Source organism: Diorhabda sublineata, chromosome 1 (genome assembly GCF_026230105.1).
Source record: "Diorhabda sublineata isolate icDioSubl1.1 chromosome 1, icDioSubl1.1, whole genome shotgun sequence".
Taxonomy (NCBI): domain Eukaryota; kingdom Metazoa; phylum Arthropoda; class Insecta; order Coleoptera; family Chrysomelidae; genus Diorhabda; species Diorhabda sublineata.
The window spans coordinates 29,062,222-29,086,569 of NC_079474.1; the positions used below are offsets into that span (position 1 = coordinate 29,062,222).

General features: G+C 30.3%; 2 protein-coding genes across 3 annotated transcripts in view; one reads left to right on the forward strand and one right to left on the reverse strand.

Annotated features, from left to right (window-relative positions):
* Nucleotides 1-10,807: 10,807 nt before the first annotated feature.
* LOC130447454 (solute carrier family 35 member F5) lies at nt 10,808-18,235 on the reverse strand. Of its 2 annotated transcripts, none has more exons than XM_056784273.1 (8): nt 17,712-18,235; nt 16,795-17,079; nt 16,262-16,447; nt 15,169-15,351; nt 13,773-13,929; nt 13,123-13,282; nt 12,799-13,044; nt 10,808-12,619 (listed from the first exon to the last, which is right to left on the reverse strand). In XM_056784273.1, the coding sequence occupies exons 1-8, from the start codon at nt 17,817-17,819 to the stop codon at nt 12,547-12,549; spliced, it is 1,398 nt and encodes a 465-aa protein (XP_056640251.1). In that variant the 5' UTR covers nt 17,820-18,235; the 3' UTR covers nt 10,808-12,546. The 2 variants fall into 2 exon arrangements, with proteins under 2 accessions (XP_056640251.1, XP_056640261.1); XM_056784283.1 differs by having other exon boundaries at nt 10,830-12,613; nt 17,712-18,158.
* The window catches only part of LOC130447461 (Bardet-Biedl syndrome 4 protein), a 39,924-nt gene continuing 33,745 nt past the window's right edge, over nt 18,170-24,348 (forward strand). The window contains exons 1-3 of the mRNA XM_056784295.1: nt 18,170-18,269; nt 18,323-18,489; nt 22,365-22,477. Coding sequence (XP_056640273.1) covers nt 18,227-18,269; nt 18,323-18,489; nt 22,365-22,477 — 323 coding nt within the window. The 5' untranslated portion in view covers nt 18,170-18,226. The remainder of the gene's footprint in view (nt 18,270-18,322; nt 18,490-22,364; nt 22,478-24,348) is intronic.

Below are 24,348 nucleotides of genomic sequence, written 5' to 3' on the forward strand. Positions count from 1 at the left end.
AGACAAAACTTGTAATGCTTATAATATACATGACTGTTCTTACCGGTATGGACAAGATATCTCCTAGAGTTCTAAAAAGCTTCGTTATAATATAAATTAATCCTCCTCCTATAAATTTAATGTACGATTTAACTGAAGATTCGGGAACTTCTCGGGGTTTGAAGAAAACTTGCAGTACATTGTTACCATATATTATGTAAATTAGTAATGATGCTAAAAGAATTCCACAAGCAGCGCCCATTACAGATAAAACAATTAGGCATTCGACTGGAAATACTGAAATTAAATGTCCAATTATTATAATTCCTAGGGTGTTAAATTTTATTTTAGGAAAAAAATAAAGAAATTATGTTGATTAAAATTAAAAGAAAATTTGACAACAGTGTGCTACATTTTTCTCGAGCCTCGCTTTTGTTAACTTCAGTTAAAATATTATTATTTAACTAAATTTTCCATTTATTTAAAATGTGATTGAATAGGGAGGCCTTTCTCGCAAAAATGATACCTATTTTCTCTATAATATTTGACCCTCATCATATTTTAGGTTTCACTTTAATACTCTTTACAATTCAGGCACAATTTTACAACCTAGAGTAAACTTGGAGATTAACTAGAGGCAAAATTATGAACTAATCTCTAGTTTAAACCAATCATTTACTATGCTGATCTATTTCACAGGTCACAATAGGGTATATGAAAATGGTGAAAAATTAATTAATCAAGTATATTGATTAATATTCACCCCTAAAAGTCTAAGAAATTTCTAAAACGGCCATTTTTGTTATGAGTTTAATGCTTAACAACTATAATTCTGTGGTCAACAGAAAAAGAAGAATTTAACATATGTTTTTTTGAAGTTAGTAAATCATAGAATGTAATAACGTGTGTATTCACCCTTAACAATTTTTTTTCATTTTTTGTTGAAAACCAAGATTATAATGAATGATATTCATTAAAGTTCAACATTGGATCATGTGATCAGAAAAATTGCGAATGACGTCACTGTATAGTGAACGCGCGATGTTGTCCGATTCATTAATTAATTTTCTTGTGGTTTACAGATGAATTGATGGATTCATACCTAAATTAATTGTGCTTTGTGTAATTTATTGTCTATTAAAATAAATAAGTATAAAGCCAAATTTCATATTATTTAGTTGTTGAGGACGTCATAAATCAGGTTTCAAGGTTATTGAAAATATTATATGACAGCAACAATTTGTAATAATTATCCTACATACCCTTAGAAAAGAAACTTTTCTTTTTTATAAACAAGGAATCTAATTCACTGCCTTCGTCATACAAATACGTTTGCGCATCAAAATTGTCAGTACTATTATAATTTTGCATGCTCCCTTTTCTAGAAAATACCGGTATAGTCCACGATCTCTTCCAACAGGGCATTTTCAATATGGAATATTTTTCTTTCAGACGGGGATCCACAGACATAGTTAAATGCTCTTTCCTGAAAATAATAATTATTTTTGTACACCTTTATTGTGGATAATAATTAAAAGAAGGTAAATTAACAAAGTTTAAAAATAAATCTATAGTTTTGTCCGCGATTCTAGTCTAGAATCGATACCGAATCAGTTTGAAACCAATTTCGGATTGTTCTAATGCGCATTTCGAATATATTGCGGGTGTTGAATTAACGCGAACGATGAGCAACCCAACAACAAAACCCCGAGATCTGCTATAACTGATTCGTAATTAATAATTAAGTGAGTCGATGTAATCCCCAAGAACGGAACTGTTACTAAAAATCAGAACTGAGCCAATCGCGAACGATAAATTTGAAAGTGTGTACGCGATCGGCCACGAGTCGGACTTGATCCACGAACAACGCTGATAGAATCGATTCCGAATCAGTTGGTAACTAATTTAGGATTGCTGTAATGCCCATGATTGATTACGAACCCATTCAGTATGTTGATTTACCGTGAACGTAATCGATGGGATCCGCAAACTTAGGAAAATTCTTAAAAATTCAGAGCTAAGTGATCCACGAATGACAAATTGGAAAGTACGCATGCGATCGGTTCATAACTGATTTTTAATCAGCCCCACGAACAAAGTTAATAAACACTCGTTTCCAATTCTCTATTTATTTTATCAATGATAGAAGTTAACCCAGCGATTCTCAAGCTTTTGTTATTGTAGCCTCGTTTTCTTATATGAAAAATATTGCGCCTTTCCAATTCAATTTGGTTAGTTTACTCCGCGAATTACTACATATGGTATCCGCGTATTACCTTCCCCCAAAAGCCTGCAATGTAGTAAAAAATTATCTATTTTATCCACAAAAAACTAAGAAGGCGGAGCCAATGAGTCATATATACATAGACTCCTTACACTTTAAGGTCCATTGTCAGTGTTGCAGGTTTTCTGTAACTGGTGGTGAGCTGGTTCACCAGTTAAATGACCGACGATGAGGATCTAACTAAGTCATCAAATAATTCCTCGAAATTTGGATAAATATAATAATTTATATTTAATTAATTTAATTGATAATTATTTTAAATTACTTGATACTTACGATTGACGTCCATTTTCATATGGAGTATCAACAACACATTGTGTGGAACTAAAAACAAACCCTTATTAATTAAGGAGGGAAAAGAGGAAAATCTGCAGTGACGTGCTATAAGTTTTTAATAAACAAATCTATTTGCTAGCAAGTGTTTCCTATTATCAATAAATTGTCTAGAAATTAAATGTAAATCACTTTCATCCTTAGAAAAACCTCCCTAGTGTCTAGGGTATATGTAAATCAACACTGCTTTCTTTTGAACTTCTTTTATATGTATATTTATTTTGATTTGTTCTAATTGTGGGAATTTCACTAAAATCGGTTTTTTTATGATAAAATATTTTCCAGTAGCTGAAGATAGTTTTAATCTACATATCGAGTCCTTGCAAGAACTTCCAGAGTGTATAGACTATGTTTAAATCGAAATTTCACTAAAATTGCGTTTCTCTGAGTATGATAAAATATTGTTCTGTAGCTGAGGCTGGTTTTAATTTACAGATTGAGTCCTTCCGGGAAAATATGTTCACTCTGGATTATTTTATTATTTAGATTCGATAGAGCTTCTGGAGTTTCTGATTCTAAAAGGTATATCCTTCTCTAGAAATCAATTGTGTTTTTTGAACAGTCTTTTGCTTTTTATTCATTCAAAGAATATTTCCTATTAAGCAACTTTTATATTAAAAGAAATAGTTTAAAAATATGTCATTATGAATGTTTCACGATCTTGGATATAAAAATTCTTTGAGGTACTACAATCTAATTAATTTTTTGTTTTATTTTGTAATCAATGAATATTTTGCTACATATATTTAAAACTAGAACTTAAAAATAAAGAGTTCAATAAACAACAATGTCTATTCAAAAACCTTCTATCTACTATGTACTTAATTTTTTATTATGTACGATATGCAGTGCAAAGTTTACGCAGTCTTTAACGCTTCGTCAGAAGAGATTAAATCTTTCGAAATACTTTTCAATTCTACTTCAACTATATCAGTTAAATCAAGATATTAAAAAGCACGTCACTGCTTTAGTTGATGTACTTCACTCGGTGATGTGAAAATCTTTGGATCTGGATCTGACACGAGTTCGTTGTTTACGAGGAAGAACAATTTTTGCATTTTCCACATCGTCCTTGTTTGTCATCGTGCATTTATGTTTATGTGGTTCAACCCGTTCTCCATTTACGACATTAGTTTTTTTGCTATAACATTAATTAATTTATTGTCCAATTATTATACTTATATACGGAATTATACCTGCGAAAAACAGGGGTGCTGGAACATACATGCTCAACTGATATCTTTTTATTGGATACAGATAAATCTGATTTGGACTTTAAACTTAGACATTCATCATGAACGCCGAGTGAAGCTCTAAAAGAAAAGAAAACCAATACACATTTATTAAATATGGATATGCTTTTAAAATTAATTAGTAAATGTAAGCGTCTACAATTTCAAATTGTAACTATCACATCACATATTAGCTTTGTTCGCGGATCTTATTACGAATCAGTTTAGGGACCGATCGCATGCGCACTTTCAATGACTTCTTCCCCCGTTAATGTCAATTTTGATAGTATGCATGCGATCGGTACCTAAACTGATTCAGAATTCGCCACGCGAACGTAACGAGAGCTATACAATGTCGCCAGCTGATACCTCCGTTAGTAATTCCGAAGAGGTCATACGAAATGTCAATCATTCCTCGCACTTGCTCCGTAAATTAATTTTGAAAAATTCGGAAATATCACGAGCATTTTCCATCTCGATCAACAAATCAGAAAATCGTGTGATACTCTGCATGTTATCTTTTCATAAATATGTCTTGTACTATATATTATTGTTTCCTTTATTTGAATTTTTTTCTCTTCTTAATTTAATCTTAATTTTTCAAATATCAGCGACGTTCGTAAAATTACGAGAAATATAAAACAATATGAATAATTTACGAAAAATCCGGAAATACATTTAGTTTATGTCATAAGTATGTCAAACGGTCGCGCTGTCTCAAATAATTACGAGCAGTGCTGCTAGATTTGAAGAATTTCTTTCAACATGAAGGATTTTGGGCTAAAATTTTTGTCTATTTGTAGGTTTTATCCGAATTTAGTGGGTTTTGAAACTAAATTGTACATTGAGAGAATATTCTAATCATTTCAATTCTATTAAAATTACTTAATTGCAGAAAATAAATCTGTAATGCTATTTTACACCACTTTATTCAGGTACAATATAAATCAGATTAATTTCGTTTTCTTTTATTTTAAAAATTCTACAAATATAGTTTTATTGGAGTAAAATATTACGTTATACTCTCCACTCGTTTACCCGCCATTGTTTTGAACGATTTTTGTCATATGACATAAGAAATTTTAATAATTCACAATTATTATCCGGCAAAATACTGACTCCTCAGACAAAGGTTATCTATGGTCACTAGATCACACTTGTACGGAGTACGTTACTTTCAAGGCACGTAACGATTCCAACATCCTCAGTATCTATGGTCCATAGATGATGTCGCGCCTTTACAGCCTATACAATACTGCAGCTTCAAAATGGGCTTTGATCAACACCTGACAGTAATTCAACCATAAATTCATGGAAATCCATGTTGATTTGAATTTTACCCATGTCCAAGCGAAATATTTTAAATTGCCACGCTGCCATATGTGACTCTACAGCGAAGGCGTGCGTTCCACCTACAACTTTTGTCTACAACGCCCACGCTCTGTTATAGTGAGTAGAGCGGAAGTTTCAGCAACTACAGACAATTGCAGTGCGGATGTGAAGTAGAACGTACTCAATATAACGTTGGATATATGACTTGCCATGGTACTGATTTATATTTCGAAAACATTCCAGATGTCAACACGTTAGCATAGAGGTTTTGTCAAAAAATATGTATTTAGTTTAAGAATTAAGTTTAAGATATTTGAAACAATATCGAAATTTTAATTATGAAAAGTTATTATTATCATTATTGTTTGACAATAGTAGGCGGTTAAAAAACCGATGAAACTATTGTTTTATAAATTTAAATATGAGAGTCTTTCAAAATACTGTTCGCACTTTTCAGTCTACTAAAAGTAGTGCACAATTTGATTGTTTGTAGCTTTGTGTTCAGTATCAAGTCTGTTCTTGAAAATGTTTGTATTTGCAGCAGTCACTGTCTCTTCTTCTAATCCATTCCACATACACACTATACGATTTGTCAAAAAGTTCTTCCGCGGCAACTTGCAGTTTCTTTCCTTAGATAGTTTTCTTGAATGCCTTCTTAACTGCCGAATTGTATACACATGGAAAATGTCCAAATCACAAGTGTAGATATGTGGAAGAATTTTATAGGTTTCTATTAAGTATCTTATAAAGCGATTTTCTCTGAGAATGTGTAGGGAAAATATTCTTAGGCGATATTCATAGCATAATCTCTCAGCGGAGGAGGTATTTTAGTTACCCTTCGCTGAACTCGTTCTAGAAGTTTAATATTCTTCACAAAATATGGATTCCTCACGGAATGCTCAAATTCAAGCTTTGGTCTTATATAGATTTTGTAAAGAAGTCTTATCATCTCAACTGAGTGATCCTTAAAAGCTATTTGTACCAAATAAGAGAATGAATTGGCTTTCTTGACTATTTGGTTAATATGTACATCCCATTTCAGGTTTTGTTCACTATAATTCCAAGACCACTATAATAATCTCCTCACCGTTTAGTGTATAAGCTCTTCTGGGATTGTTTAAACCAATGTGTAGGACACTACATTCTGTTTCATTGAGCTTCATTTTCCAGGTGTTTGTCCATTCCTATACTGTGTGCAAGTCGTCTTGGAGTAACTGCCGCTCAGAAGCAGACTTTGTAAAAATCTTTGTATTATCAGCAAAGAATGATATATTTGTTTTAATGTTTACAGCAAGATCACTAATGTAGATCATAAAGAGAAGACCTTTGAGGTACTCCACCAAGAACCTCGTGCTTGGTTGACAAAGTACTATTCGCTTTCAATTGGAACTGCCTAAGCTGGAGAAAGGATGAAATTAGGGCCAAAAGATTGCCTCTTATTTCAAGATGCTCTAGTTTGTGTAACAATCATCTATGAGTAACTTTGTTGAATGCCTTTTCAAAATCCAGGTATATGACATCCGTAGCTTCTCCATTATCATAAGCAGTGGCCCACTGGTTTAGACATGCCAGAAGATTGGTTGTTGTGGAACGACCAGGCATAAGCCCATGTTGGCTTTTGGGTACAATGTCATTATAAATTATGAAAGTTGTTAGTTTCTTTGCTACTATCTTCTCCATAGCTTTATACTGATGAAAAGTCTATAAACAAACTAATTGGTCTATAAATGGTTTGACGCTAGACCTTTATTTCTTTTCTTGAATATAAGGATTACAGTTGCTTGGCTCCACATATCAGGAATTCTCCCAGTTTCCATACATTCTTTCCAACATTTTTCGTGTGTTGCCAACTTTTATACTGTATATAAATATGCTTTTCGTATTCTCACTATATGCATATTTATATAAACACACTGCATAAACTGTAAATATATAATTTTTGATAATAGATTGACTTACCTTCGAGATCTGTAATCAACTTTTGAGTTTTCACTTAAGCATGATTTATTTCTAGGCGTCGCTTGGTTTTGGTACATACCAGCATTTACGTTGAAAGAAGTAACCAGGTTTCTCAAACCGCAATTTATTAACCTGGAATTATTTGAACTAAATCTCAGTAGTTCTAATTTCAAATATATTACCAATTTTACTTACTCTTTTTCGGAACGCGGACCTTCATTTTTAATGCGGAAGGTACGCAGTGGAGATTTACTTTTCTTTCTAGGTGATTTCTTTTTTCTACTGTAAAATATTTGAAACTTTATAATATTAACCCTAAAGATTAGATGGGATGAAATACTGCGATAAAATTTTGGAAAAGTGAATGAATAATTATCTGAACTAAGTGGATCGATCCAAAATTCAAATTAATATTAGTTTGAATTATTTCTCGTTGTACATACAAAAGCCTTATTTAACTAATCAGTTGTTATTAATTAGATTAACTTACATTGATGTTTTTTTTGGTGCATCAATATTATAGTTTCTCAAATCTACATAGTCTTCATTCACTAAAAATCGGACGATTTATAATATGAATATAAATTTGACTTATTGTAGCTACCTGTAACTTTTGGGTTTTCACTTTCTTTCATATTAAAAAATAATAGATTTCATAGAATAAAGAGTTTTGGACATCAGCAACTCTGAATTAGCATAGCATATTTTAAAAAAATAGAAGATATCAAAATGTACAACAGATGTAAAATTCTTCCAAAATAAAACTGACATATACCTACTTCATCCCTTTTTCGATTATAAATGATTGATTGATGTCATTACTATAACAGTTATTTATAATACGGGGGTTATCAGTGATTTATAAGTTCGTGTAATGAGCGGGGCGATGCCTTATTGGATAATAAAATAGGAGAATTTGGAATGACATTAAAATTCAAAATACATTTTATTATTCAAATAATAGCAAAACCGTGTTAAATAGTTATTTTCCTAACAAGTGCGGAAAGTGATACTTTCCCGCACGCGACTGCAGTTGTCCGCATGAGTTAGGAACATTATTTTTTTACAACCGTATAAACAAAAAAGTATACCAACCCATTTTTCAAAAATTATTTTATTCCAACAAACGTAATAATATACAAAACTTTAACTAAAAACTACTAATCATTATAAATATTAATATTGAAAACACAACTTGTTGTATTCTGTAGAGTAGTAAGAACTGCCGGTCCAGTGGAGTTATTTTGTTTCAACTGGAAGGTAGATGATGTCGATGAGGATGGCATCGGTTGCAGGTGGCATAAAGATGACGATGACGGCAACGGTTTTAAGTCATTTGGCAGGTAACAGCTAGGAATTAGTTTCATTTGCAGCCTTTAAAATGGCTTCGGGAAGTTCTTCGTCGGATGAATCCATTAATATTATTGTATCGGATTCGGTTTAATGTGGTTTAATTTAGAAGAAGATTGCACTTATTCGGTCACTTCCAAGACGTTTTGAACAACTTTGACGTTTTAGTAACAATTACATGGTTATATAAAAAATATCTTTATTACTTTATATTTTAAAAAAATAAAAATTGCTACAAAAAGCTTAATTTTTATTTGATGGACTATTTCATAAATATTTATTTACCTGTAGTAACAATAGTTATAATCTCAGTTGTGTTGTGTTTAATTATTATAATAAATGAGGTTTAATTTTTTATTCATGAGTTCATTCCACTAGTGCGGTAAAGTATCTCATTACGAAACTCTTATTACTATCGTAAAGTTTGATATTACATATTGGTAGTAGGTAAAATCTATTTCCTTGCTGTTTATTTCAAAATATATAATCCAGAATTAATAATATACTATGGTTAAATATAAATAATTAATAATTAGTACATAAATAATGAACATTGGTTAAGAATTATAATGTTTAGTAATAATTAACTTTATACAACCTACTGATAACCATAACTTGTGCTTGACCTTGCATAAGCCCATATATGACTATACTCTGAGCACTATTCGCGTTCTACCCCAAAAATGATCGGTTGTTTGGAAAAAAAGTTTAAATAAAAGTTGCAAAGAATTGTATACTTTACAATTTTTATAATAAATACAAATCTCATTTGATCAATAGGAACCAAGATATTCGCAAAAACCTTTGACCTTCAATATCTTAAGACGCGGATACGATAGCAATATTAACTGTTGAGACAATATTTAGAACGACAAAACAAAGGTTTACTAATTTTCAGCTTATTATCTTTCATTCCGAGGTGAAACTCTTAATATGAATGCTACCTACAGAGAGCGGTAATGATGGGGAACGTGTTGAACGTTCGTTGGCAAGTCGTTTTTAATTTATGTAACTTGTTAGTTTTTGACAAGTGTTTTTTTTTTCAAATAGGGGTTAGGTTAATTGTTTTTTATTAAATGTATTCAAACAAAATTATTTTTATTACACTTAACGAGTGTTCATTATGCGTGGTACTTTGTCTAGTTTTTCTTTTACAATTACGAAGTATATCCAGGATTCACTCACTTTTATATGTATATAAAAACGAACATTATAATTCAAAATTATGGAGAATAAATCTTTGAGCACCAATTTATTTTCTCATCCTCTTGACCAAATTCAATAATTTTCTTCTAAGAAGGCTACAACTCAACTTTCAATCACAGTTTATTTAACAACTTTCTGGTGTTGTTCTGTCTCAGTTTTTGTCACTTTTCTCACGTTCCAGTTCCACTACCGTTACCTAGCACAAATTAAAAGCGCTCCGAAGCATGGCGTCCACTCCAGAACATGTTGAGTTCACTACACGAACGTTATACTTATAAGGAAAAGAAAAATAGAGCATTAAATAAAGCACTTATTATAATGTAAACTTATCGTAAACATAAGATAAATCATTTGGTGTAAACAATGTGTTCAGTAGAGTTATCTTGTGACAGTTCTCTAGAAGCTATTTGTAAATATCAATCTTTGATTTACTTCTGGTTCAGTATACCAAATACCCTATTCTGTCAAAAAAGTCATTGAAGTTCATACCATTTTGAAGATATCTATGCGAGAAAGGATTTTCAACAAATACAGGTTAAATGCAGAAACTGATCTAAGAAATTCTCAATGAAATTGTCAGATATTGAGCACAAGTTTGAATTACTTTGTTCTATCAAACAGCCACAAATATCGCATTAAGAGTTTTTCCATAAGAACCAGTTTTCTGAAATTTATCTTGTTTTTAACTTTTATAGCCATCATTTTAGTCTTATTGACGTGTTATTGAAATATATGACGATGAATATAATCTGCAATATGAAACATATATACTCTATCAAATTTTTTGCTTTTATACCTGTCATTAACGACAACATAGGGGGTTCGCAAATATTTTTAGATCTTTCTTTTGGTTCGCCAGGAAAAAAGGTTGGGAAACACTGATCTATAAGATTACGCGATTATCGAATATTTTTGAGTGTTCTCAACTGTAGGGAAAGTTTACAAATGATTTTAAGAAAACATCAAAACTTTTATAACAAAGCGATAAAATTTGCTTTCTTTATATAAATAGTTGATATTTTCAACAAAATCTATAGACACTTTTGAATTGTCATATTTTAACATGAAAGGTTAGGTGTTCTATGCAATCAAAAGCGCCGTTGCCAGATTATGGATTAATAAAAATGGAAAATATATAATCATTATAGTTTTTTTTTGAGATATCCTGACATTTACAATAAATACAAATGATACTTCGTTAAATCACATTTTATTTTTAATAAATGACAAAAAGTTGGAATGTTTCAAGTGGAATATTATCTAATAACTCAGATTAAAACATTAAAACAGGAGAGGGGCACATAATAAAATCAAATAGGTTCGACACTTGGAACATAATATTATATATATATACGATTCTAATATTAGAATTTTTAAATTTTATAACAAAAATAATATAGACGATCACATGTATTTGTTTGTTCTTTTTTTAAAGCACCATTGTTGGTAATTTATTAGTAGTATTGTGAAAACAAGAATATGATCGAGTACTTTCATTACAAAAATTATTTGTACTAAGTGAATATAGCAAAAAATGCAGTGATGTTATATAGAAAACGAACAAGGGAAGGATGGTCTTTGTTCCTATCACAAGAGAATTTCTATACTGTTCGAATTCATTGGGAAAAACATGTTTTTCTTATCTGTGTTAGGTTGGGATTGCTGGTATTGTCTCGGATCCTCAAACTGGTCATATCTATTTAAAGGCAGTGTGCAGAAGTGACCATGCATATTGAAAACTCGTTTTATAGTGTCTTTAGTTCAGTTGTGATGGAATCTGTGCAACAGTCAATAGTAATAATATTATGACCTAAAAATAATTGCTTTTAATGAATCCACATATACAAATATGACACAGTTAGTGTAAGAAAATGTAACAAACTAAATCCAAGAAAGACAAGCATAGACCTTTGAATAGATTTGCAGGATTGTGGTGTTGACTGTCAACTGTAAGGATAACACTTTTGGAAACTGGGAAGAAAACAAAAAAAAAAACAATTTATAACTCAAAAAATGTTGACAAATGCTTGGTATGGTCCACAAAAATGCCACCATAGACTGTTGACGCCTCTGAAATGTTGATTTGCAGAAATATAACACATTTATTTGTACAAGGATATTAATCATGTAAAGGTGAACCTCTCCGAGGAAAACGTATATTAACATCCTTCTACACATGTTTTAGGTTTCACAATATTATATTATATATACATTTCACAGAATGTTTTCAAATGAGACCACTTTTTATTCCAGACTTTAATCCAGAAAATAAATGAGTGTTTGATGGATCCACATATATCAAATTGAGACATTATAACAAATTCTCAAGAAACGTTTAGTTATGATTGATTCCAATGAAAAAGAGAGAATGATAACAAATGTGATAATGAAGTTAAGAATTTGTGCGTTAAACTAGTGGAGTCAATTCAAATACACGTTGAAGTCATTTCTGCCAAAGGGGGGACATATTTTATACTAATATATAGATTTTTAAATATGATTACAGTAAATAATTGATAAAAGCTAAGGTTTTGGAAAAAAAATTGGTCATTTTCAATTATCCCAATTAATTCGATCAGTATAGCAAGATTTAAATTTGATTTGTGTAGAAGAAATGAATAAGATCGCTAGTGTCTACTCCCTTTCTTTACCTAGAATACCAGCTATTTTGTAAACAAATCATTCTTCCCCTGTGGTACTCATATGTAATTATCCGAGAAAGTAAAATAAAATCACAGAGGGAAATTAGAGTGCGAAGATGAAATTATTAAGATATAAATAATATATATTATTTTGAAACAAGCAATGAAAGTGTTCTATCATCGACTCTAAATTTCATTAGAAATGTTGTTGACAATTTTTTGTATTTTCTTATGCTTCATGTTCACTATTAATGCCTATTAGAGCTTCCGTTTGTTCAGAAGGAGTTTCCTTGAATCTGGAACTAAAGAAAATTAATACAACAGATTATTGATTAAATTTTCAAGAACATCTATTCTACCTTCCTTCTTACAATTTTTTTTATAATAGTTTATGCTTAATACTTGGAAACTTCATGTATTAAAAAATCAAGAGACAAGATAATAGTTTAAGATTGATTTAATAAATATTATTGGAACTCACCGAATTATTATACTCCTTTTGCATATACGTTGATAGGCACATTGTAGTAATTCAAATACGGGGTCCCAATTCTCATAATGAGAAAGAATGGTAACAGCTAGAAAGGCGACAAGGACAGGTAACGTGCCCGTATAAAAGAGTATTGGGTATGGTACTTCTTTTAAAAGTACATCTGCCAACATTGTCATAGGTATTGTCAGACTCATGGCAACAGTTGCCATTAGAGAAGACGTTAAAAAGCAGCCCCTAAAAATTAATTGAAAATAACATAATTTTTCCAGAAAATATTAGAATTTCCTATAATTTTAGTGAAAATTGTTTTACCATAACCAGAGTGCTTCCGATATAACTGTTCCTAATAACCCATTCAAGAATAACAGTAGCAACTGCTCCCTTGTAGGCCATTCAAACGTTTCCAGTTTACTGAAATGTAAAACGAAAAAAAACGGCCATAGCAGAATGAGGTTGAACAAACCCACAAAGCCTGAAAAGAAAATATACATTTATTTCTATCTTAACAGCTTATTTTTGTGTTATTTAAGGTGAGAGTGAGCCAAAGATAAGAAAAAACCAGAAACCTTCTATTTTCATTCATTATGAATGTCTACATTTGTCAGCAATTATATAAATTCTATGTTACTGATTCACATTATATATTTGTATTTTCATATTACAATAATTATAATCAATTTGCAATCATCTGATTACAGTCAAAAAATATGTTGGAAAAATTGTATGACAATAGAATCTTATCAATTTTTCTTCAAAAACCAATTACTTAGATTTTAAATATATTAGTATCACCAATAAGGGTTTTTTTAAGTTATTTTGTAAACAAATTCTGTACAAATTGACTTGATTTATTCCTTTTTTTATTTGAAACTGAAAAGACTCCCATAGACTTAAGGATTTGATTTTAATTTAATTTTACATACTGTAATAGTCATAGATCCAACTTAATGAAGATTACATACCGAAAAATAGTGGAATGCCTATTTTATCTTCATGATCCACTTTTCTTTTGAGAAACACAATGTAAGTAGCATAGAAAAATGCACTAAATAGTGATAAAACTGCTCCGAATGGCAGCTTGGCAGATTCGAGTGCAAGGTCTGAGAAGCTTACTAATACCTAAAAATACAAAAAAGAAATTTAACAGCAGAAAATAAACAGAAACTAAACCTGAAATAAAATAAACTCACGGAAACAGGTTAATATGGAAATTTAATAGGAAATAAATGGGTGCATGTCCTAGGTCCTAGCCCAGAAGAGTGCTGAAAAAATAGAAGTGTGGTACAAGAAAGTAATCCAAAAAATACTAGGTGTAAGTAGTCATAGCCCAAGAGTCAGGTGGTTGGGACATGAATACAAATCAAATTGTCAAGACAGCAGAAATGAAGGAAGAGGGAATTAGAAAAAGGAGCAGGTCGAGAAAGAAACGGATAGGAGAGATAACATCAGATTTGAGGAGAGTGGGAATAACGGAGTGGAGAGAAAAAACAAAGGACCGCAACAGATGGAGAGGTATAATAAAAACAGTACAATAAGAAGGACAAAACAGAGCTCAAAGGGTTTTTAGCCAAGGCCATGGGCTTTCAACATCTGAAGTGCTGTAATGTATAAATATTTGGAAGTTCTACTAAATTAAAACAATCCTAAAATGCTATTAATTCCTATTAGATATGAGGCAATTTGCTTCTTGTAAAATCGTTCTAAACTATTTGAAAACTACTTTTAATAATAAAATAATTTCTTCATATGAAGATAATTAGATTTATTGCATAATTTTTATCAACGAGGGTTTGAAAAAGCTTTAGATCTAGAGGAATTGAGGAAAAATGTTTTTTTTTGAATTCATTTTATTTAGTTTTTAGAATCCATTTTTTTGCAAGTATTATTATTGTTGACAATTCCTCATTTTTGTGAACTGAGCATGCTGTGGTTTTGATTCAGATTAATATTACAAAGAATCAGAGTATGAAATGGATGGATTCGGTTAAATGTTAAGTACAATATAATAATAAAAAGAATATTTTTAGAACTGTTACCTATTAATAAACACGAGAATTTTCCTAAATCTAATAAGATACACCAAAGGAGGTAACTGAAGAATTCATATAGGGTTTTGATCACAAACAGCATCAAAATGTCTAAATATTGAACACTTAATGCAGATAAAAGAGTTGAGTATGTTTTTGTATTATGAAGAGGTAGAGGCAGCTAACTAAATTTAATATTCAGTAATAAAACATGGAAAAAATCTACTCTACAAAAAATATGAGTATTATGAAATTAACCTTATTATTTGAATGAACATCAAAGAAATTGTTGTTCTAGTATTTTTTGAACATGGTATAAAAAAATACTCACTATTCCAATAATACTGAGGCAAACTGCAACAAGTTTGGATAGCGTGAACTTATCGCTTTTGTTTGATGGAAAAATTGAGGCAAGAACTAGTGTGAACAAGCTAGAAGTGGATGACAAAACATTCACAATACCAGCTTCTGTTTCTGATAGGGCTACTTGGTATGTGTAGTTGGCTACAAACCACTAAAAAAATTAATGTAAGGTATTATCTTTGAATTTAACATTCTGTTTAAAAAAATTTATATTTTCACTATTTTTATTGTTTTTTCTTGATATATTTTCAGTAGATTGTTTCTATTCTTTCTAGCGAATAACTTTTAACAGATCTCCATGACGATTGAAAAAATCGAAATTTAACCTCTAAGCTTCCCTACTGTAAGATAATATATTATAGCTTTGTTAAAAAAATTGGTTATGAATATTAAATTTTATAGGTTTATACAAATGTTATCAACATCAATTTGGTTATGTTTCCTGTGGGAACTTCCTGAAAATACATTCCTTATCATTGTTTCTATATGAAGAAAATATTCATTTTTTTAATCAATAATAATCAGTGTTATATTAGTGAAAATTAGCATGAGAATGGAAGTTTATTTAAAAAAATTTAATATGCTACTAAAAAAGAGCATTTATTTAATTTTAGGAACAAATGCTCTTTTCCTACTTTTTTCATGAAATCTTAAATAAAAATAATTCTAATGATACCAAAGAATAGGCCAGACTATCAGAATCCTTGTAAATAATCAATGCGATTTTCTTATTGAATTGTAAATTATTTTCAAGGTCAAGTATACCCATCATCCTATATACAATAAACCATAGTCCTTTACAACTTATGTTAACTAATGCTAATAAGAAATGCCTAGTAAATGCTATCAGCTTATTGTTCATATTATTTTGAAATAGCAATCGCAAAATAGTTAAAAATAGAGTTATAATTGAAATGTAAATAAAAATTGTTGATTCAAATTTTTAACATAATTTTTTTTTCTGTAATATTTTATTACAAAGCAGTTTACCATTAAGATAAGATATATTAATTTAACTTCATAGTACAATTAGTTAAATTATTGAAACTAGAAGAGCTTACCAATAAACAAAAAATGAGAGCAATCTTAGCTACCCTCACTACAGGCAAACGAATTGCTGCCCTTTTAGCTATTTCGCTAGCTCTCATACTAGCTTGATATGAAAGCCTAGCAAGTAAAGCTTCTGTTGCATCATTTTCTGACATGTGCCTTACTTCAGCTAACTTATTGAATCTTACCGAACGAACCTATAATAGAAAATAATTAATTAACAAGAAGTAATTAAATTTATTCAAATGAGACATTTTCAGAAGCTTTTTATAAGATTTGGTACTTTAATTTTGGCACTTAGATATAGAAAAAAGGGACAAACATAAAACAAAATAATGTGGCAATTTGTTTAGCTGAAACAAGTTAATGTTAATTATAAAAATGGACATCAGCATAAATAAAATTAGTCATGATAATATAATAAAGAAATATAACATAAATGTAACATTTTAAAAAGATTTTTAGTACAGTGACATAAGCTAATAGGGTAAATGAGTTTTTATTTCCTTTCGAATAAAACAATACTGTGTATACAGGTACTCACTGTGGAGTCATCACTTTCTGTTCCAGAGCTTCTCTCCCAATTTTCCTTATCTGGTGTTTTAACAGGAATAAAGACAGGATTACTAAGGCTGCTTCCACAGCTCACATCATTGATGTAATTATCATCATCTTCTTCGGATTGCAAGTAAACATAATTAGGAGGATTGGAACAACTGTCTTTCCAAGTGGGCCAGAAGAGGAAACCCATTAAGTACAGAGTGAACATTGATGTTTTAACGTATGTACAAAAAAATGGTTTATCAAATGTTTCATTGTTGTAGATGTACTGAAACAATATGAATATATGAAATATGAATGGTTGGGAATAAATTGCAAATAAATGACCCAAGTCCAGAGCTCTAAATATTAATGGAAAAATTAAAGGATTCATCATTAACCTGGGAAAGTATTATAGAAATTACAGCTCCTCTCACGCGTTCTTTCCTATTTGCCAACAATAAAAACAGCAATATTTGGCTTCTTTCATGAAGACAGTTATATTAATTGGAATAATTGATAGATTCAATTACCAAAAAATTAGAAATTAGACAAATATGAACGAAATGCAAGTAATCTGGCTATGAATTGTTCAAGTTGGCTGGATTGTATTGTTTACTTTAATCTATATTGTTACTAAATACTCAATTGAAAATTATTTTTATTGTTTGATTTCATATATCAAAACAAATAATAGCGATTTATTTGATTTTGTAATAATATTCAATTGACATTTTGAATTTTGTAAGATTTACTTAGAAAAAAATAATATTTTAAAATTAATAAAAACTAACACAATATTTTGTACATAGTAAAGTTATAAATACATATATATATAAAGGAAATGTATTTGTCATTAGAATGTTTGAATTCAAATAAAATGCCCAGAAACAATGGACATTATTTAAGCATATTACTTACCTTAGTAAGCTCTGAAGATGAAACCCAAATAACATCAACTAAAATCAAAACTAAAAATCCCAAAACAAGCCTTTGGCTTTTGGTTAACATGGGGTCATCATTTTCCATACTATATTTTTCCACGCTTTCCAGCTTTTATTACTTCTTGACATTACTATTTTGTATAAAATTCTCCGTAGGTGGTCGTATCAACTACATTATTGATAAAATAAACATTCTTGAATGCACCGTTTTATAAACACTGGTATATCAACAGAGCTTTTAACAAAATTAAACCGCTTGATGGAGCTTATGCGATAAAACAGTTTAATTTTACGTTATCATTATTTTTAATTGAATGGTAGAATGTAAAAATTTCGAAATTTGCATCAAAAAGCATCTAATTTAATAATAAACTATTTCTTAAAATATTTGTTACTGTCAACTGTCAATTATGTCAATAGTACTAGAAGCAATTCATTTCCTAGGTAACTACAATTACAACATTTAAATTTACAGACATAAAAATTTCAACGATGATTTCTAATGGTCATTTCACATTTTCTACGAAAATAGAAGGTGAAAAATTGGCATTAATGAAAAATATTTTCACGTGAATATCGATATTTTAGACAAACCTGCGAAGAAGCCTTTTGAGGACGAGTTTTATTCTTTGGATAAATTTAATTGGTTGATTCACCTACAACATGTCACAGGAGGGATACAAACTTGTAAATTTTTAATATCAAAAGAAATTGAGAGGAGTAAGGGAAGAAATGAATTTGCTCTTTTCAAACAGGTGATCAAATATCTGTACTAACTGGTTTCTCAAACTATTATTGAATTCAAAATATAAATTTTCCGACAGAATAATATTTTAAACAACCAAAACAAACAAAATTTTAACCCAAATATTTTTCAGTGCATTTTCAGAAATTGGCTTTAATATTGGTCGCAAATATTTTTTGGGTCTCCTATGAACTGAAAATTTTTATTTTGTTTATGTTTCTATTTTTTAATATTTATTAAACGTGAATAAATATTGAGTTGAAAATTTTTCTTAAAAAATGCATATATGAACGAGTTGCAGTCAAATGAACGCGAGTTCAAGTTTGCACATTTTTCATTCTATAACAGTATAATTAATTAGCTTGATTTTACCAATCGATTTTTTTAAAAATGATTCATGTATTTGAGCCTTCAGTCAAATGGGTTAGAATATGAGGGTTGTCTGAAAAGTTTCCAAACTCAAGCTAAAGATGTTGGCTTTTATCAGTATGACATAGGGAATATATTTGCACATGTATTGAGATATTCTCACTAAAATTTCAGTTATTTTCAACGTTTAGTTTTTATTTGATAAACGTATAAGTGAGCAAAATAAAAGTAGGCAATACACTTACGCAAATGAAAGAGAGGTTAGACTATGCACAATCATTTACGATAGTAAAATGTTGGGTAGTTGTATTCAAATGTGGCCGTTTCAGTTTGATTAACTATGAGCTTTAAGGCCTGTCAAACGTTGCGACAGCCAGTTATATCATCGAAAAAATTCACCAAGTGGTACTGGACGATCATCGGATTAAAATTAGAGATATAGAAGGGGCCATCGGCGTATAAAAAGAACTTATTTGCCATATACTGACTGAATAATTATGCATTCGTAAACTTTTCGCGCGAAGAGTGCTGCGCTTACGCAATTTTGTCAATAAAATATATTCGACTGAATATTTTCTATAACTTAATGATGCGGCTTAAGCAAAATAAGTTTGATTTTCTTTTCCTTGTCCTCTAGAGCTCTTCATGTCCCTTCGAGCGTCAGAGTATTGGGATTTTAGTTTTTAATTGTCCTTTTATCCATTTGTTCCACACTTTCCGGTCTTATGCTAATTCATTCATCTGCTTTATTGTTTTCTCTCGTCTTCCTCCTTTCTGTATTACTTATTGTATCAAAGTTCTTCTGGGTTTTCTTTTTCTTCCTTTCCTTTTCTTACAACTTTTTGCTTTTGTAACTTCTTTTATTAGGTTTTGTGGCGTTCTTTTCTTTATGTGTCCGTACTAGATTAAATATTTTGTTTCTTATTGGTTAGTGTTTGAGCTTTTCTGTAGTTACCTCATCCTATCCATTCTCGTTTTCCCAGCTATTTTTCTTAGGTGCTTCATGTCTGCTGCTACTATTTTACTTTCTGTCTTTTTATGCATTACTAAAGTTTCACTTCCATATATATAACGTGAGTATAGTTGTATACTTTTATTTTTATGTCTTCACCTAATTATTTTTTTCGAAAATTGTCTTATTTAGAGCATATTAGATTTGCTTTGGTTTTATTACTTTTTTTGCTCTCTCTATATCAATTTTTCCGTGTTCTGTGCAAATGAGTCCCAGGTATTGAGAATTGGTGCTTTCTTTTGTGAATGACTTCCATTCTTTTATATATCTTTATATTTAGTTCCATTCCCAGGTCTTCTATTGCCTTTATCCTAATGTTTACTTATTCTTCCATTTTTTAAATATATCTGCTGCTGTTATTATATCGGCTGTATACAGGGTGTCCCACGACGAGTTAAAACTAACTGTATATGGCAAAATACTTACGTTTGGATTTTCGGATACGGATCTTTTTAACTAAGATGGCCGACTTCCGGTTCTGTTATTTTAAATGGAACCTATATATTAAAACATTTTTGACATTTACGTAAAATTTTAGTATACTTTTGTCTAAAATTTTTTTAAACAAATTTGACCGTTGCAGACCCTTATTAATTATTTTTTTACGAGAATACCCTTAAAGATACGAGAATGGTTTTGGTTCGGTTGCTTTTAGTAAGGTCAGACGTATTTGAATCTATGTTGAAAAATTTTTCTTTTATACAGGATATGTATAAAAAGTGTTCAAAATTTAACTACATAAATATAAAATTTATTTATTTTTTTTAAATAGAATCACCCGGTTTTTTCTATTTAAATACTTTCAGGGGTACAAAATAAGGCAAACTCATGTATACTTTCCTATACCTAACCTCACCGTTATCCAAATATTAAATGTTTTCTATAAAATATTGAAGATGCTGATCTGGTTTAAATTGTATCAACAATTGACTAATGACAGTTAAATAAGTGTCAGTTATTACAAAACCTACTAAAAATTTAAAACCTCAAATATCTCGGAAAACACTAAAATTTGGAATAGGATTAGTAAATACAATTTGATTTGATTTATTTACAGACCTTGACAAGATAAAGAAAAATACTTTTTTATTTCTTAGTGCTTGTATCAACGGGTAAAAATAAATTTTAGACCGCACCTGCATCTCTAAAAATTTACAGAAAACATTTAATATCTAGGTAACGGTAAGTTTTAGGTATAGGAAAGTTTACATGAGTTTGCCTTATTTTTTACCCCTGAATGCATTAAAACAGAAAAAAAATGGGTTGTTCTATTTAAAAAAATAAAGAAAATTGATATTTATGAAGTTAAACTTTGAACACTTTTTATACACATTCTGTATAAAATGAAAAATATTTCAACATGGACTCAAATACGTCTGACTCTGCTAAAAGCAACCGAACAGAAAACATTTTCATATCTTTAAAGTATCCTCGTAAAAAAATAATTTATGGGTCTGCAGTGGTCAAATTTTTTTAAAAAAAATTTTACGTAGATTTCAAAAATGTTTTAATTTACAGGGTGTTCTATATAAAATATAAAAGTTACAGTCGGTAGATTCGGAAGTCGGTTATCTTTGAAAATATTTTAGTTTCGTATTCGTATCCGAAAACCCAAACATAGAAATTTTCATGATTTTACTAGAAGCATTTTGCCAAATACAGATCGTTTTAACTCGTCAATCTGTCAATTTTTCCGATTGTAGGTTTCTGTAGCCAATTATTGTCTCCACAATTCATGGTTCTTTTCTTTTTTTTATTTTATTATGAGGATGAAGACAATCTCCTTGTTTTACCCCCGTCTCTATCCTGAAGACAGACGATCTTTTTCTGTATATTTGGATTTATTTTGGAGAGTTTCATCAACCGAAAAAGTGTTGGTGACAGTTTTTTGAGATAGTCATTAGATTGGTTCAATCAACTATCTTCAAAAAGCCTAGGAGGGATTTCCCATCATTGATTGATAAGGTGAAGGGAGAAATTGCAAAAAGCGATCACATTCTAAGAAGAAAGTGCTTTTCTATCAGAGCTAGGCAGTTTTCCATCGTCATGGTTAACATTCACAAAAAGCATTTCGCTTTGGTTGACCTTATGGCCCCGATCTGGTCCACGTGACTTTTTCTATTCAATAATCCTAAAGTTTCCTTCGCAGGGATTTTCATCAGACGAGGACGTTATCTTCTACGGACACACCTATTTTGAGAAATTGGACTATTATTTGGAAGAGTTGAAAATGTCAAAGGAAAAAATAAAGACTTAAAAAGAAGCTATGCTGGAAAATAAAAATTATTGAAAAAATATGTGTGGTCTTTATTAGTTTTTCCGGACAATTCTCGTATATGTTCACTATATACTTTTTCAACTTTTTCATCATAAGCATCTTTTCTTTAAAACATTATTAGAAACCAAGAATCACGCCAATATTTTTCGAAAAGTTTTTTTACATGATTTTTTCCCTAAATATCTAAATATCAAGTAATTAACATCCGAAAAAAATTACGTTTCAGGGAGAAATTTTTTGTGAAGAAGAAAAGTTTCAAGAGGCATTAGAATCTTTTCAAGCTTGTTTAAGATTGAATCCCAATAATGCAGATTATTTGAAAGAAGTAGCAAAATGTCTGTAAGAGAATTAACAATATTCTGTATGAGTTTCATTTATTTTTTAATCTAAATTTCATTCAATTCAATAAGAACCAACTATAAAAGAGTATTCAATAGAAAGAAAATAATTTCACCTTACTAGGTAATATTTTGGATGTCTCTTCTTGTGCTGGTTATTTTGTTTACTTCATATTTTTAGCTCTAACCATTTTTGGTAACGAAATTAATATAAAATCATTTTTTAATCGTGCTTTAGCTCAACAAGATTTCCTGTATTTCTTATTTTGATATCAGTTGGTCGATGAGTACTTTTTTGTTATAAGCACGTTTTCCCTAAATTACATTTCTAATGATAAATTTACCCGGTAATATGGGTGATAGATTGAAATATTTTTCCTTTGTGTCCTTGGTTTATATTAATATCACATAATTTCTGAAATTTTTAACTTTTGTATTTAGTTTGATTTAAAAAAGGAGGAAATAGGAAAGCAACGAAAACTGAGAATCTACAAAGCAATGATTAGTAGAGACTGAAAGAATTAAAGAAAAAAATAATAGTGAAGGAAATGGACGCCTTAAGAAGAATAACTAGAACTTCAAAGTTAGGTCAGGTCAGAAACGACACAATAAGATAGTGAAAATAAATCTGAAAGAAATACATCGACTGCTTACACTACCACTATACCACCACTCACAATTACACTGTTTGATGAGCGTTTCGAAACAAAGTTATCATCTTCAGAGACCGAAAGTGAACTAAAATCTATTAACATGACTTAACTGCCCTATACTAAACTTTCTCATCACGAACAACAATTCTAGCGGGCTGTAAATTGCACATTCATTCCTTAACTATTAAGGTATAGAGTGGGCTGTAATGAATAGGGCCCTTTGTCCTTATATAAACTGTTCTCACAATTAACAATCACAATGCTTTTAAAAATTTCACATTATATATCTTTATAGCAGCGTGATCAGCAATACCCGATTTTTCGATTTGTGCTATGTGCTCTTTAAATCGAACATTAATGTATCTCTTAGTCTGTCCACTTTGTCAAAAATTCTTTCCAATCCCTCTGTAAAAACAGGATTAATAGGTTGTATGTTTTTCTATTTACAATTCTCTTACCATCACCATTAAGTAGGGTCAAATCCCCGATAAAAGTTCTTTTCTTGTATCTCTCGATGTTAAGTGGAAGAAGAATGAAACGATGCACTAGGAAATAGGAATAAGTATCTGGGATATACCTGCACCTAAATACATAAAATTCTAGTCTATTACTATTTTCAATTACTAAAATATCTAAAAATCTTTTTTTTTTAATTTTCTTACGTAAGTAACAGAATGGATGGCCATTTTGAATTGAGTTTTAAAATAAAATCTTCTACATTAATTTGCTATCGTGCACACACATGTACCACTTGGAAAATACTAAAACTCTTTTGACTAATCTGCTTTTCAAAGTGACTTATGAACAGTTCATCAACGGTCGGTGATAGATAAAATTGCTCATAGCTGTTTCTTCGTGTCTGTAAAATTCGTTTTTGTACTTTATACATATTTTTGTCAATTATAGACATTCTTCCATCATATTAGCTCCAAATTTAATAGAGTTCAGTGAGTCCTTAAGATACCCCAAGCTCTGCGAGATCGGCTGGAAATAATTTTGCTCTATACGTATTTTTGTCAATTATAGACATTCTTCCATCATATTAGCTCCAAATTTAATAGAGTTCAGTGAGTCCTTGAGATACCCCACGATCTGCGAGATCGGCTGAAAATAATTTTGCTCTATACGTATTTTTGTCAATTATAGACTTTCTTCCATCATATTAGCTCCAAATTTAATAGAGTTCAGTGAGTCCTTGAGATACCCCACGATCTCGCAG

What these genes read in the sequence shown, in the direction of transcription:
- LOC130447454 (XM_056784273.1), bottom strand. Translation starts at nt 17,819, where the DNA reads ATGGAAAATGATGACCCCATGTTAACCAAAAGCCAAAGGCTTGTTTTG. An exon ending in GCCTCAGTATTATTGGAATA is followed by an intron (nt 13,930 to 15,168) that starts GTGAGTATTTTT and finishes TTGTATTTTTAG; the next exon opens with GTATTAGTAAGCTTCTCAGA. An exon ending in TCGGAAGCACTCTGGTTATG is followed by an intron (nt 13,045 to 13,122) that starts GTAAAACAATTT and finishes ATTAATTTTTAG; the next exon opens with GGGCTGCTTTTTAACGTCTT.